Genomic DNA, 17,230 nt, shown 5'->3' on the forward strand with positions numbered 1-17,230 from the left:
GACTAAATAATTCATTATGTAATCCGATATTTTGTAGCTGCAGCCGCCAATCATTATCTTATGACATTCGAATCAAAAAGTCAGTTTATCTATTCGAGAACCACGATGTACAGACATACAAACAAACAGTCAACATCCAACTTCCTGTAGTTTTTGTCAATAGATCGTTGCATTTCCGCTATTAAATACCCACCATTAAAATGTATATAAAAGTTTCATTTCCGTGCGTTGTAGCTACCTGCAATACATAGTATAGCTAAGTCTGTGACTGACTCCTTAAAACGCAAGTCTGGCAAGACAGACTGGTGTGCAGCGCAGGTCGTATGAATGTTCGCTAGTCGTCGGTCGGTGGCACACTGCAGTTCGCCGTTTAATTACACAAGTTCACTCCAGTCTGTCCGAATCGGTCAGACTGAGGTCGGCCGAAGTCCGCGGCACGCTGCACAAATCCTTAGGGACGCAGTGCTGGCAAAAAGAAGGACGTCCGCCGTCGCGAGTCTCTTTATATAAGGGTGAGGCGCAGGACTGACACAGACACGACGACGTCACAAGTTCCTTTCTTGTATCGTCAACCCGAGCGCAGGATGCGCCTGTGATTACGGTCTAAAAGTGAGTCAGTGAGGCAATGAGTCGTAACAGTGCCTAGTTCTGCGCCGTCTCAAACTCAAAATATTTATTGCATAACCTTCACATAAACCCAAATAAAATTTTAGTTGGCAACTATGTCTCCCATTCATAATTATAAATTGTAATACATAAATAATAAATAAATAGAGCCACAGTTTATCAATTGCCTGTATGTTCTAAGATGGACTGACACTACTGACTAAATTTTATGACACGCATCACATTCATAGGTTTTTTATCCAGTATGAGTTAAATGATGTGATAATAAAGTGCTCTTCATATTAAATCGACATTGGCACACGTCACATTCATAAGGTTTTTCACCAGTATGAGTTCTAACGTGTCTTTTTAAACTACTCCTATCATTAAATCTGCGTTGACACACGTCACATTCATAAGGTTTTTCACCAGTATGAGTTATAAGGTGTCTTTTTAAACTACTCCTCGTATTAAATCTGCGTTGACACACGTTACATTCAAAAGGTTTTTCGCCAGTGTGAGTTCTACGGTGTTTTGTTAAATGATCCTTCTGAACAAATCGACATTGACACACGTCACATTCATAAGGTTTTTCGCCAGTATGAGATCTACGGTGTTTTAAAAAACTACTCTTTTCATTAAATCGACGTTGACACACGTCACATTCATAAGGTTTTTCACCAGTATGAGTTATAAGGTGTCTTTTTAAACTACTCCTCTCATTAAATCTGCGTTGACACACGTCACATTCATAAGGTTTTTCACCAGTGTGAGTTCTAAGGTGTCTTTTTAAACTACTCCTCTTATTAAATCTGTGTTGACACACGTCACATTCATAAGGCTTTTCGCCAGTGTGAGTTCTATAATGTATGTCAAAATCTGATTTAAATTTAAAACTTCTATCACAGACATCACATTGGAGTGGACCCTGACCACTCCGTGACGTTGACTCTCGTCGAGACTCGCGCTGTGTCCTGTTGGTTGTACTTCCTGCACCTGGTTGCCGTTTGTCAGCTCCCGATGTGTCAGCTGACGCAGTATCTGTGATTAATCAGCCGACTTCAGAAGAAAGCATAAGTTAAAAATAAATAAATACAAATATTAAAACATACTTCAAATACAAACAACAAAATGCTTAACTTCTTTGAAAATTGTTTCTTTAATTTAGACGGTTTTCATCAACTGGCATTAGTCGAGGTTGCACCCTAATCACTCTGGAGATGCCTTTGACCAAGGACCCTAGATTAGGTGAGTCAGGCGACTCCCATCTGACCTCCGCAATCTGAATGTGTAGGTTTCCTCACGATGTTTTCCCTCACCGTAAACGCATCGGTTAGTAATCAAACTAATGTACATAACTTTGAAAATAGTCATTGGTACACATACAGAAATGACACGTGTGGTGACTGCGGGATGGACAATGTGGGTATGTGGACATATGCCCAACAATATGCCAGGAACAATGCAGCTCACAAATCAAATGTTATGTTGCTATTGCGCTTTATTTAAACTTACCAAATTTTTCATCCTTTCTTACGATATACGACCGCGAATACGCAAACATAGCTAGAACCCCAAAGCCGGGCAGAGATCCGCCCTGACCAACAGCGCCGTCCATCATAAATAGTTATCTGCAAACATATAAATTATATAAATATGTATGTAGTGTCAAACAACTCAGACAGGTTGTAAGTACTTATGTAGGTTGAAATATACACCTACCTCCAAAACCCCTTAATCGTGAAAATTATTTGGGAGGTCACCACTTAAACACGTAACAAATGTGTTCAGTTCCTAAAACCTGATAAACGCGGTCGAGTGGGAAGGCCTAGATGAACGTACCTTGACCAAAACAGGAAGTCTTGGTCCAGGTGAAAAATTAAGAGTTATGAATGTGGGTGAAGCGAAAGACACTACTTTGACTTTTACTAAGTAAGTACTATAATGTTAATCATGCTGAGTACACTTGTTTTTGGTTTTACAACTGGCCATGTTTCTATTTCTATTGTTTATATTTATATTAAGTTTTGTTGTAAAACTGTTTTGTGTACCTAATTAATAAATAAAAAAATAAAGAAAGAAGTGTACAGGGATCGTGGTAAGAGGAAGAAAGATGTAGTTTCTGCCTTCCTCTCTGGGAAAGAGACGTGATTTTATGTATTTACGTACCTACTACGCTTTATCCACTAAGCAACTTGGTACTGTTGCAGTACGCCACTATAACCACACAAAATAGCGATTAATTAATATTAGACACTATCTTCATCGTTCACTTCGTCCACACGTTCGTTGGGAAATCTGTTACCTGACTGTGTAATTAGATATTTAGTGGAAGGAATTTAATTTAGTTGGTTAAAATAGAGTAAAATCATGACAAAAAGCTGAGAAAACACTTATATACGCACTATCTACTTCAGTAGGTTTTAGTTTTAGTAACATATTCTATTCTACAGTATTAGAGTATCGGGTATCGACTTAAATAATAATAATTTTGAAGGTAGTTTTAAAAAGATATCTGTCACTGTCACACTTGCTGTCTGACATTGACAGACACTAAGCGACTTTGTAGATCTGTCAGACTCATTGTCATTGCCATTCTCTCTTGTGTCAATATCATTTGATTGCTGATTTAGTGATCTGTTTACGGCAGATATTTTACCTGTATTTACCATTTACCAATTTCGATAAGAAGTTTTCTTTATTTAAGTACACACGGCGAAAACATAGTTAATTATGAATTTCAACAACGCTGTATCACTCGTCTGTAAGAACTTGTTCAACTATCTGTGAATCTAGCACAGTGGATTGAGACATTACTATTAAATAGAAATTAATTTACACCCACGTACACCTGGTACGTTAGATCTTGAAATAATACAATGGAGATTACAATTCAAATTCAAAAATTCAAAATTCATTTATTCCTTAAAAATATGTGTACATAGAGGTGGTCAATAAAATATGGTGTCAAACATACTTTGCCATCTGAGGCGTAGGAAATAACATTATGTCAAATATAAATTAATATAGTTCACACATTGTCAATTAATAATATTTTGTATATTATTAATTGACAATGTGTTAAGTGACAGTTGGCCTATAGGAACTCCTTAACGCTATAATAACATTCCTTCAGTAAATATTCATGAACTGCATTTTTGAATCTTCGGTATGGCAAACATTTTATTGCTTCAGGTAACTTATTATAAAGCTTTATACACATTCCGTAACAATTATTGAAATACATTTTTGTCCGTGGTACGTGACCGTGTACTAGTCTATCTCCACGTCTTGTGTTACGGGGATATATGTCAGATGCCTTCTGAAAAAGTGACAAATTCAGTTTAACAAATTTCACTATCTCTAAAATATATATACATGGCAGTGGAAGTATTTTAAATTTTTGAAAAAGAGGTTTACATGATATAAATGGAGCCGCTCCTGCAATGGCTCTAACACATTTTTTTTGTACAAGAAAGGCTTTGTTGATGTCGACATAGTTTCCCCATACAATAACACCGTATCTAAGCACCGACTCAACATAACCATAGTACGCAAAAAGAGTACATTCCAGAGAAGCTATTTTCCGCAATCTGGATAAGACATATACATATTTATTTAGTTTGCAGCAGATGTTGTTAATATGTGTTTTCCAATTAAAATTGTCGTCAATAGTAATACCTAAGAATGTTAAAATATTAGCCTGATTTAAAAGTTGTCCGTCATACTCTATATTTATTTCTTTATTTCTATTCAAACCTTTATTAAAATGCATATAGTTTATTTTACTTAAATTAACAGAAAGATTATTTTTACTTAGCCACTTTATGACATCCTTTACGGCCATGTTTACTTCATGTTCATGTTCTGCCGATGTCTTTTCATTACCTTTTATTATTAATGAGATGTCATCAGCAAACAGAATAATTTTATGTTTTATTATACCTGGAAGATCATTAATAAAAATTATGAAGAGAAGTGGACCTAAGACACTTCCTTGAGGTACCCCAAATTTATTCGTTCTATAATATGATCTACATTGCTGCTTTACTTTTTCATCATTTATATATTCTATCTCAACACATTGTTGCCTATTTTTCAAATACTTTTGTAGCCAATTTAAAGTGTTTCCCCTAATACCATATTTTTCTAATTTGTGAAGTAATAGATCATGTGGTACCATGTCAAAAGCCTTTGACATATCAAAAAAGAATACAGTAGTTTTCATTTGTATGTCAATATTATAAATGGTATCACTTACTAATTCAAAAACAGCAACAATGTTCAAGATGCACATTCAAAATTCTGTTACTTACTTGAGGGTTTATAAAAACGTAATTACGTATGTAAGATAATTTGAAGTAAAACTATTGCGTGTGAACGAACACATAAACGCAATAAGTTTCGGAAATAAACGGAAAAAACAAATTCCGCTGGAGTGACGCTGTTGCGGCTTGTTGTGTTCCGGTGTTAAATGGAAGCGCTAAGAAGCTCACTGAAAGCTGCATTTAGGTCGCCTTGGTATTCTTAACCGTGCTGTTTCGTGTGGTTCCCGGCACCAATACAAAAAAGAATAGGACTACTCCATCTCTTTCCCTCGGATGTCGTAAAAGGCGACTAAGGTAAAGGCTTACAAACTTGGGATTCTTTTTAAGGCGATGTATTAGCAACCTGTCACTATTTGAATCACAATTCTATCATTAGGCCAAATAGCTGAACGTGGCCATTCGGTCTTTTCAAGACTGTTGGCTCTGTCTATCCCGCAAGGGTTATAGACGTGACTATATGTATGTATGGTATTCTTAACAAATATAATAAGTTTCAGGAAAGTTCGTTCACGCATCTATCAGTTATTTCAGTCAAAGAGTCAGCACGACTGTACGGTTAACAAGAGTATAAGACTGCCCATTTAAGAATGTCGTTTAAATGTATGAATCCGTCGCTTTTTTGTGCCAATTCGAATTTGGTCGGTTAGCTAGTAATTTAGGTTGTTTCGTTTTTTGTATATATCTAGATAAATGCGCATCATCTGGAGCTGATATTTTCAGGACACGTATTTCCAAGTAAGCATTAATTTGTTATGTGTACATAAGTATATATCTTTGGTTGAATAGTTTCTTTGCATCGGATATGACATTATTCGATTTCAGTCAAAGTGAAATTACTGATAGATGCGTGAACGAACTTTCCTGAAACTTATTATATCTGTTAAGAATACTAAGGCGACCTGAATGCAGCTTTCAGTGAGCTACTTAGTGCTTGCATTTAAGCGCTAGAAGGCTTTATCAATTACTTCTAGGATTTCCGATTATTCCTAAACAGTAGATATTTTTGACAATATAATTAATTCACAAATTAGCACTAATTGAGCACTAATTACCTGTGTTTAAGTAACGGTCGCACATTCAATGGTTTTCGAGATACAGCTTTCTGCAAAACGTGACTCCAGCAGGAAACTAAACAACTCTAAAACCCTATGGCGCACAAATTCAATTTTTGCTGCACTTTTTTGCTGAAATATAAGCTATCAGCTGATATTCATTACTTGCTTCTCCGGCCCCAGCAAGAAGAATCTTCCTGCTGGAACAGCGTTACTAAAGCAGAATTTGTTTCTTCCGTTTTTTTCCGAAACGGTTATGTGCACAAATTGTATATTTCGCGCACATTTACACGAGATAATGCTATAATTATTTAGAGGGAGGAGGGAGAGGAGGGTCTAGAACTGGGAGGAAGGAGGGTCTGGAGTCACGCTCACGAAGTGGACTAGGTATCGGTCGGCAACACTAAACAGGGACATGGAGAAGAGAGAAGTTAAAACCAGATTGGAAAGATCAATATTTATTATCTGCACTTACACTTTATGAAGGTAATGGGGTCGTGAGAGTCGGCGAGCAGCCCGCTTAGAGATAACACGACCTTACCTTAGGGCTCGTGCAGCGTGCGGCCGACTAGCGACCAGCGACTGATTTACGGTTCTGAAGGAGGTTCACGTGATTTCGTACATCGTTAACGATAGAAATTATACCAGATACCAACGAAACAATCTCAGCTATAGATGCGATTGAAAGTTAGTTTGTTTGTTAGTTTGTTTGTCTTCAGTTTTCCCAGTGAACTAACTAAAATTTCAACATTGTAAATTTGAATCGACTTTAAGGGAGTCTTGACTAAATAATTCATTATGTAATCCGATATTTTGTAGCTGCAGCCGCCAGTCTTTATCTTATGACATTCAAACAAAAAATCAGTTTATCTATTCGAGAACCACGATGAACAGACATACAAACAAACAGTCAACATCCAATTTCCCGTGGTTTTTTGTCAATAGATCGTTGCTAAAGTCACCAGCATTTTACTTGAACACCCACCATTAAAAAATTAATTACAGTTTCATTTCCGTGTGTGGTAGCTAGCTGCAATATATAGTATAGCTAAGTCTGTGACGGTCTTAAATCGCAAGTGCAGCGCAGGTCGTATGAATGTTCGCTAGTCGTCGGTCGGTGGCACACTGCAGTTCGCCGTTTAATTACACAAGTTCACTCCAGTCTGTCCGAATCGGTCAGACTGAGGTCGGCCGAAGTCCGCGGCACGCTGCACAAATCCTTAGGGACGCAGTGCTGGCAAAAAGAAGGACGTCCGCCGTCGCGAGTCTCTTTATATAAGGGTGAGGCGCAGGACTGACACAGACACGACGTCACAAGTTCCTTTCTTGTATCGTCAACCCGAGCGCAGGATGCGCCTGTGATTACGGTCTAAAAGTGAGTCAGTGAGGCAATGAGTCGTAACAGTGCCTAGTCCTGCGCCGTCTCAAACTCAAAATATTTATTGCATAACCTTCACATAAACCCAAATAAAATTTTAGTTGGCAACTATGTCTCCCATTCATAATTATAAATTGTAATACATAAATAATAAATAAATAGAGCCACAGTTTATCAATTGCCTGTATGTTCTAAGATGGATTGTTAAATTACTCTTCTGACTTAAATTTTATGACACGCATCACATTCATGGGTTATACCAGTATGAGTTCTAAGGTGTTTATTTAAAGTACCCCTCTGATTAAATCGACGTTGACACAATTCACATTCATAAGGTTTTTCACCAGTATGAGTTCTCCTGTGATTTGTTAAATTACTCTTTCTATTAAATCGACGTTGACACACGTCACATTCATAAGGTTTTTCACCAGTATGAGTTCTAAGGTGTCTTTTTAACGTACTCCTCTCATTAAATCTGCGTTGACAAACGTCACATTCATAAGGTTTTTCGCCAGTGTGAGTTCTACGGTGTCTTGTTAAATCACTCTTCTGAACAAATCGACTTTGACACACGTCACATTCATAAGGTTTTTCGCCAGTGTGAGTTCTGTAATGTATGTCAAAATTTGATTTAAATTTAAAACGTCTATCACAAATATCACACTGGAGTGGACCCTGACCACTCCGTGACGTTGACTCTCGTCGAGACTCGCGCTGTGTCCTGTTGGTTGTACTTCCTGCACCTGGTTGCCGTTTGTCAGGTCCCGATGTGTCAGCTGACGCAGTATCTGTGATTAATCAGCCGACTTGAGAAGAAAGAATAATTTAAAAATAAATAAATACAAATATTAAAACATACTTCAAATTCAAACAACAAAATGCTAAAATTCTTTTAATTTGTTTGTTTAATTTAGACGGTTTTCATCACCTGGCTTTAGTCGAGGTTGCATCCTCATCACTCTGGAGAGGAGCCCGGGGTATGCCTTTGACCAAGGACCCTAGATTAGGTGAGTCAGGTTTTACACGAAGCGACTCCCATCTAACCTCCGCAATCTGAATGTGTAGGTTTCCTCACGATGTTTTCCCTCACCGTAAACGCATCGGCCTGTAATCAAACTAATGTACATAACTTTGAAAATAGTCATTGGTACACGGCCGAGGTAAAGGTGCCGTCATAATCTATACTTATAATAAATCTGTAGAGAGGTCAATTCTGTACATGGAATATATTTTCAAAATAACTATCAGGGGGTGATTAGTGATCGATACTGATGCCAAAAATGCAATCAGTAAAATTTTTGTCTGTCTGTCTGTCTGTCTGTATGTTCTTTTCTTTATAGAAACAAAAACTACTTGACGGATTTTAACGAAACTTGGTACAGTTATTTTTCATACTTCTGAGCAGGTTATAGTATACTTTTCATTACGCTACAATCGCTAGGAGCAGAGCAGTGAAAGGAAATGTTGGAAAAACGGGAGAAGTTACTTGATTTTTTAAGCTTCCGTCGCGTGTGCAGCCTTAATAGTTTCAGCTACAGCGAAACCATGTATAACGGAAATATTCTGCATAAAATTATTAAAAAAATATCCCACGACAGCATAAGTCTATCTTTTATGGTTGATTCACAATAACACGTGTAATTCCTAATAGCTTAGCAGTTCGGAGATTTCTGATTATATTTCTTTACTCTGGCGTTTATAATACCAATAACACTCACACTCATTCTTAATTTTAAAAATTAATATAAGTACCTATTCAATAAATAAGAATCATCGAAATCGGTATAGAAACACCAAACTTATACATGAAATGAAATACGCTAACAAACCATCGCGCGTAAATACTGAATCATGCTACGCGTATAAGGATTATTTCAAACACATCATCTCTACATAGAATAAAACAAAGTCGCTTTCGCTGTCCCATGTCCCTTTGTATGCTTAAATCTTTAAAATTACACACCGGATTTTGATGCGGTTTTCAATAGAGTGATTCAAGAGGAAGATTTTTATGTATAATTACATCCATTAAATAGTGGAGAAATACTGTTATTTTTGAGGTTTCTAATGTGATGTCGTTAATTATCATATTATTTTACGCTTACATTGCAAACGCAGGCTGAACCCTACGAGATTTATCCAAATAATGTACTGATCATTTGTACACATTAAAAAAGTCTACAGAAAACTGCGCGATGGTATAATTATGTCTATCTCTGATAGATATCCCACGATAAAAATATTTTGTCATTTACTTTTTACGACAAATAATGGCAAATGAAGCGATTTTAACCAATTTAGCATTAATCCTTATCCAATTAAATGACTTAAATAAATTGTTGATTTAATATACATAGATCTATATGGTCCTTTACAGCACAAGATTTAAATTAATATTTCGAAGATATTACAGATTTACTGCGGCGGTACTGTCCGACTTCTGTAGTGTATTTAGTATCAGCATTGCACCCGTGCGAAGCTGGGGCGGGTCGCTAGTATTCAATATTCACGACATGGATGTTCAGAAATGACACGTGTGGTGGCTGCGGGATGGACAATGTGGGTATGTGGACATATGCCCAACAATATGCCAGGAACAATGCAGCTCACAAATCAAATGTTATGTGGCTATTGCGCTTTATTTAAACTTACCAACGTCAAAGCCGGGCAGAGGTCCGCCCTGACCAACACCGTCCATCACTAAACGTTGTCTGCAAGCATATAAATTATAATATATGTATGTATTGTCAAACAACTCGGGCAGGTGGTAAGTACTTATGTAGGTTGATATACACACGTACCTCCATAACCCCTTACTCGTGAAAATTATTTGGGAGGTCACCACTTAAACACGTAACAAATGTGTTCAGTTCCTAAAACCTGATAAACGCGGTCGAGTGGGAAGGCCTAGATGAACGTCCCTTGACCAAAACAAGAAGTCTTGGTCCAGGTGAAAAATTAAGAGTTATGAATGTGGGGAAGCGAAAGAAGTGTACAGGGATCGTGGTAAGAGGAAGAAAGATGTAGTTTTTGCCTCCTCTGTGGGAAAGAGATGTGATTTGATGTATTTACGTACCTACTACGCTTTATCCACTAAACAACTTGTTACTGTTGCAGTACGCCTCACAAACCACACAGAATAACGATTAATTAATATTAGCCACTATCTTCATCGTTCACAAGACTTTGGTTAAAATAGAATCAAATCATGACAAAAAGCTGAGAAAACACTTATATACGCACTATCTACTTCAGTAGGATTTAGTTTTAGTAAATAAACATATTCTATTCTTAAGTATTAGAGTATCGGGTATCGACTTAAATTATAATAAATTTGAAGGTAGTTTTAAAAAGATATCTGTCACTGTCACACTTGCTGTCTGACATTGACAGACGCTAAGCGACTTTGTAGATCTGTCAGACTCATTGTCATTGCCATTCTCTTGTGTCAATATCAGCTGATTGCTGATTTAGCGTTTTGTTTACGGGAGATATTTTACCTGTATTAACCATTATCAAATTCTAATATAAGTTTTCTTTATATAAGTACACACGGCGAAAAAATAGTTAATTATGAATTTCAATAACGCCGTATCACTCGTCTGTTAGAACTTGTTCAACTATCTGTGAATCAAGCGCAGTGGATTGAGACATTACTATTAAATAGCAATTACTTTACAGGTGTATGTTAGATCTTAAAATAATACAATGGAGATTACGATGTTCAAGATGTACATTCAAAATTCTGTTACTTACTTGAGGGTTTATAAAAACGTAATTACGTATTTAAGATAATTTGAAGTAAATTATTGCATGTGAACGAACGCATAATATTTCGTAAGTCGTAAATTACCAATGAAGTAAGAATAGAGTCTGCCACAGATATAAGTATATGTAAATTGAAATGTCTTGGACAGATAGGACACTCATTGGTTCACCTTTTAGTTTTCCCTTTTATATGCGTCTCGCTGTCGTCATCCCACACGGCCCTGGGGTCCTCTTTCCGTCATTCCGGCGAGCGACACTCGCGCTATGCGCATTATTTATTTATTTAAACTTTATTGCAAAATACAAATGTATAGCACAATTAGCGGACTTAATGCTAAAAGCATAATCTACCAGTCAACCATTGGGTATGACAGAGAACTTTGATGTGGGGTCAAACTAAATGAATATATTTATACCTTCACAAAATATAAAATAAAATAATTATAATAGACATATAAACTACAATAAGTGAATTCCAAAGCATAACAGCCATATCGGCGAAAGAATTGGAGGCTAAACCTGTACGGTGAAAAGGGGTAGCAAGAGCTAACTTATTTGAAGAACGTAGATTTCTATCGAGAGTGGAACTTAATACCAAGTTAGAAGTCTTTTTATGATAGTCTGGGGCAAGCTGATTATTAACAATGTTATAGAGCTGACATAAAATGTGAAGACTTCTTCGGTTACGGATTGAGAGCCATTTTAGCCGAGAACGATATTCAGAAATATAATCGTATTTCCGAAGGCAGAATTATAAACCTGATACAATTGTTAAGAAGACGTTCTAATTTGTTGAGATTAGTTATAGTTATTATTACTGTTATTGACTGATAGAGTTAGTTATAGTTATTATTACTGTTATTGACTAATAGAGTTGCGAAATTGGCTGTTGTGACTTTTGTGGCGTAGAGATGTCGCCACATATTCATAGTTGGTCCACAAACCTACTATCGATAGTTGAGTAAACCCGTGGAAGTGGACTAGGTATCGGTCGGCAACACTAAACAGGGACATGGAGAAGAGAGAAGTTAAAACCAGATTGGAAAGATCAATATTTATTATCTGCACTTACACTTTATGAAGGTAATGGGGTCGCGAGAGTCGGCGAGCAGCCCGCTTAGAGATAACACGACCTTACCTTAGGGCTCGTGCAGCGTGCGGCCGACTAGCGACCAGCGACTGAGTTACGGTTCTGAAGGAGGTTCACGTGATTTCATACATCGTTAACGATAGAAATTATGTCAGATACCAATGAAACAATAGGCTATTTGACTGTATTAAAAATATACATTTATTTTATGTCATCAGTCTTAATATTATTTTTTTGGAGCGATTTGTATTAACGCGAGATAAAAATATTGCATTATTTTAACAAAATCCGTCTCAGAAAATTAGGGTTTTTTATGCAGCTGTCACGTGACTAAAAACGAACGTGATTGGCTATTTCTATTATGACGTCAATTATCCATAAACAGACTGTGGATCGTACCTAGGGTTGAAAAAAGCGGAAATTTTTCCGGTTTTTTTTCAAATTCCCTCGTTTTTATACAAGTTTTTTACGAAAGTTTCAAGAAAGATAAGAATGAAATATTTTATGTTTTTTTATTAATAAAACGGAAAAATATGAAAGAAACGGAAAAATACGATAGGAAAAGAATTGATTACCTTACAAAATATGCATCATTGTTTCAAAAATTGGTAATTATACCTAGAATATATATATAGTTCTTCAATCGTTTTTTTCTTATTTTTCGAAACAAACGACGAAAATCTCAATAAAACCGTTTTTTCCCCAAGGTTTTATTCTGATATATTTCAATGTAACAAACCAATGAAACGCTAAAAAACGAAAAAACGTTTCTTTCACCAAAAAAAACAATTTGTTTCTTTCGGAATTTTCAACGCTAATCGTACCGTTCCTTAGTGTTCGCTATTATTTTTCAAGATTTTATAAGTGTTTGATCGCTCAGGATTAGTCAGATAACATAGGTATTTAATAATGGAAACCAATTCCGCGAAAGCTGACAGTCGAAACCTACTAAAAGTGGACGCAATAATGGTTGGCGTCTTCTTCAAAAACAATCCAGATTTCTATGCTGCCGAACTGAGGAATGTGAAAACATCAATGTAAGTATATCTTGGTAACCACTGATCTTAGATCATGATCTGAAACCACTTCTTGCGAATATTCAAATCCATCGGCATAGAAAAAAACAGTTTCGTAGGAGATTTTATTGTTGTATTAGTGCATTGAGGCACTGCACAACATTTATAGGAACTCATTGTAATAATTTTCACACATATGACGTGGCACAAGTTAAATAAAACAAGAGAAAATAAAAACTTTTCGAAACACTGTTGGTGTTTGTATGATATTTACACGAAATTTACGTCACTGCATGCCATGGCCGCCATATTGCTAAAAGTCGCGTTTTGGCGGCATATTTGAATATTTCATTTTCTTTTTCGATTTTTTAATAAAATAGCTGTAATAAAGGCAGAAAAGTATTTTTGTAGGGCTCCTTATAAACAAATAAATACCCTAAGATAGTTTTTAGAACTTTGTCAAATAGCCTATCTCAGCTATAGTTGCAGTATATAGTTAGTTTGTTTGCCTTTACAGTTTAACCAGTGAAAAATCAAATTTGACTAAATTGTTTTTTGTAATCCGATATTTTGTCAAAAGATTGTTGCCTAAGTCTCCCGCATTTTCGCTTTTAAACACCCACCATTAAAATATACATTCAGTCAGAAAAGTATCGGGAATGGATTATTTATTTATGGTTCCAAATTCAAATTTTTGTTTTTTTTGTTGTTGTTAGATTGGCACAACTGTTTTCCATTTTGGCGCGGAGTTTGAGTTGCATCTGTTGTTTACATTAAATACAGTGCTATTTTTAGTTATATCATATCTAGTGTGTATTGCTAATTTCATAATGGATAAAAACATCGAACAAAGAGTTTGTCTTAAATTTTGCATTGCCAATGGAATATCGTGTTCGGAGTCACTGAAAATGTTACAGAAGGCTTACGGTGAATCGACTTTATCAAAAACTCGTGCTTATGAGTGGTACAAAGCGTTCAAAAGCGGTCGAGATGTGATGGAAGATTTGCCTCGCTCTGGTAGGCCATCAACGTCTGCAACTGAAGTTAACATCGCAAAAGTGAAGGAAATAGTGACTGAAAATCCTCATTCAACTTTGAGAGAGATAGCCACCGAACTTTCTGTATCTCACGAGTCGATCCGTACCATTTTAACTAATAATTTGGGTATGAAACATGTTGCCGCTCGGCTAGTCACAAAAGACCTGAATTTTTTTCAAAAACTCAATCGCATGAGAGTCGCTGAGGACATGCTAGAACGAGTCAATTCCGACCCAACATTCATGAAACGCATTGTTACTGGTGACGAGACGTGGGTTTACGAGTTTGACATGCAAACTAGTCAACAAGCTTCGGAGTGGCGCCTTCCAACTGAACCGAAACCGAAAAAACCACGCTAAAGTCGTTCAAAAGTCAAAGTCATGTTGACTGTTTTCTTTGACTATCGCGGTGTTGTGCACTCGGAATTCTTGCCGGAAGGTCAAACGGTAAATAAGGAATATTATTTAAGTGTTATGCGGCGTTTAAGAGAGCAAATCCGACGAAAAAGGCCAGATTTGTGGAAAGAAATTTCTTGGATTTTGCACCATGATAATGCACCTTCGCACAAGGCCATCATTGTGAACGAATTTTTAACCAAACACTCAACAAATACCATCGAGCAACCACCATATTCACCAGATATGGCTCCAGCCGACTTTTTTCTTTTTCCTAAACTCAAATTACCACTTCGTGGCACCCGTTTTCAATCGGTAGAAGACATAAAAGAGAATTCGCGGCGAGAACTGACCTCAATTCCGGAAACAGCGTTTAAAAAATGTTTTGATGATTGGATTATTCGTTGGCGTAAGTGTATCGTTTCTAAAGGAGCATATTCTGAAGGTGATAAAATAAATTTGGATGAATAACAAACAGTTTGTGTATTATTGATCTTTTCCTGCTACTTTCTTGACAGAGTAGTATATTATAGTTTCATTTCCGTGTGTGGTAGCTAGCTGCAATATATAATATAGCTAAGTCTGTGACGGTCTTAAATCGCAAGTCTGGCAACACAGACTGGTGTGCAGCGCAGGTCGTATGAATGTTCGCTAGTCGTCGGTCGGTGGCACACTGCAGTTCGCCGTTTAATTACACAAGTTCAATACAGTCTGTCCGAATCGGTCAGACTGAGGTCGGCCGAAGTCCGCGGCACGCTGCACAAATCCTTAGGGACGCAGTGCTGGCAAAAAGAAGGACGTCCGCCGTCGCGAGTCTCTTTATATAAGGGTGAGGCGCAGGACTGACACAGACACGACGTCACAAGTTCCTTTCTTGTATCGTCAACCCGAGCGCAGGATGCGCCTGTGATTACGGTCTAAAAGTGAGTCAGTGAGGCAATGAGTCGCAACAGTGCCTAGTCCTGCGCCGTCCTTCACATTAGCCCTTATTTGAAGATTTCAGTTTGCGGCGTCATCTCCCATTCACTTATAAAGTGTAATACATAAATAATCAATAAATAGAGCCACAGTTTATCAATTGCCTGTATGTGCTAAGATGGACTGTGAAATTACTCTTCTGACTTAAATATTATGACACGCATCACATTCATAGGTTTTCTACACCAGTATGAGTTAAATGATGTGATAATAAAGTGCTCTTCATATTAAATCGACGTTGGCACACGTCACATTCATAAGGTTGTTCACCAGTATGAGTTCTACGGTGTTTTAATAAATTACTCTTTTCATTAAATCGACGTTGACACACGTCACATTCATAAGGTTTTTCACCAGTATGAGTTCTACGGTGATTTAATAAATTACTCTTCACATTAAATCGACGTTGACACACGTCACATTCATAAGGTTTTTCACCAGTATGGGTTCTACGGTGTTTTAATAAATTACCCTTTTCATTAAATCGACGTTGACACACGTCACATTCATAAGGTTTTTCACCAGTATGAGTTATAACGTGTCGTTTTAAACTACTCCTCGTATTAAATCTGCGTTGACACACGTCACATTCATAAGGTTTTTCGCCAGTGTGAGTTCTGTAATGCATGTCAAAATTTGATTTAAATTTAAAACGTCTACCACAAATATCACATTGGAGTGGACACTGACCACTCCGTGACGTTGACTCCCGTCGAGACTCGCGCTGTGTCCTGTTGGTTGTACTTCCGGCACCTGGTTGCCGTTTGTCAGCTCCCGATGTGTCAGCTGACGCAGTATCTGTCATTAATCAGCCAACTTGAGAAGAAAGCATAAAATAAAAAAATACAAATATTAAAACATACTTCACATTCAAACAACAAAATGCTAAAATTCTTTGAAATTGTTTGTTTAATTTACACGGTTTTCTTCCCCTGGCTTTAGTCGAGGTTGCATCCTCATCACTCTGGAGAGGAGCCCGGGGTATGCCTTTGACCAAGGACCCTAGATTAGGTGAGTCAGGTTTTACACGAAGCGAGTCCCATCTGACCTCCGCAATCTGAATGTGTAGGTTTCCTCACGATGTTTTCCCTTACCGTAAACGCAACGGTTAGTATTCAAACTAATGTACATAACTTTGAAAATAGTCATTGGTACACGGCCGAGGTGAAGGTGCCATCATAATTTTCAATATTCACGTCATGGATGTTCAGAAATGACACGTGTGGTGGCTGCGGGATGGACAATGTGGGTATGTGGACATATGCCCAACAATATGCCAGGCACAATGCAGCTCACAAATCAAATGTTTTGTGGCTATTGCACTTTATTTAAACTTACCAAATTGATCATCCTTTCTTACGATATAAGACCGCGAATACGCATAGATAGATAGATTGTCAAAGCTGGGCAGAGATCCGCCCTGACCAACAGCACCGTCCATCACATATAGTTGTCTGCAAACATATACATTATATATATATATATATATGTATGTAGTGTCAAACAACTCGGGCAGGTTGTAAGTACTTATGTGGGTTGATATACACATCTAACTCCAAAATACTTACAATACAATACAAA

General features: G+C 37.1%; 1 protein-coding gene and 1 long non-coding RNA gene across 2 annotated transcripts; both read right to left on the reverse strand.

Annotated features, from left to right (window-relative positions):
• Positions 1-862: 862 nt before the first annotated feature.
• LOC132903583 (zinc finger protein 436-like) lies at positions 863-2,224 on the reverse strand. Its single transcript, XM_060952173.1, has 2 exons — positions 2,122-2,224; positions 863-1,485 (listed from the first exon to the last, which is right to left on the reverse strand). Exons 1-2 carry the CDS (start codon positions 2,222-2,224, stop codon positions 863-865), a joined length of 726 nt encoding a protein of 241 aa, XP_060808156.1.
• Positions 2,225-12,390: 10,166 nt separating this feature from the next.
• On the reverse strand, positions 12,391-13,704 carry LOC132903592 (uncharacterized). The gene is made up of 2 exons (XR_009657455.1): positions 13,047-13,704; positions 12,391-12,621 (listed from the first exon to the last, which is right to left on the reverse strand). It is a non-coding gene; the product is annotated as an uncharacterized LOC132903592 (long non-coding RNA).
• Between the last annotated feature and the right edge of the window lie 3,526 nt (positions 13,705-17,230).

The sequence above is a fragment of the Amyelois transitella genome, chromosome 28 (assembly GCF_032362555.1).
Source record: "Amyelois transitella isolate CPQ chromosome 28, ilAmyTran1.1, whole genome shotgun sequence".
Taxonomy (NCBI): domain Eukaryota; kingdom Metazoa; phylum Arthropoda; class Insecta; order Lepidoptera; family Pyralidae; genus Amyelois; species Amyelois transitella.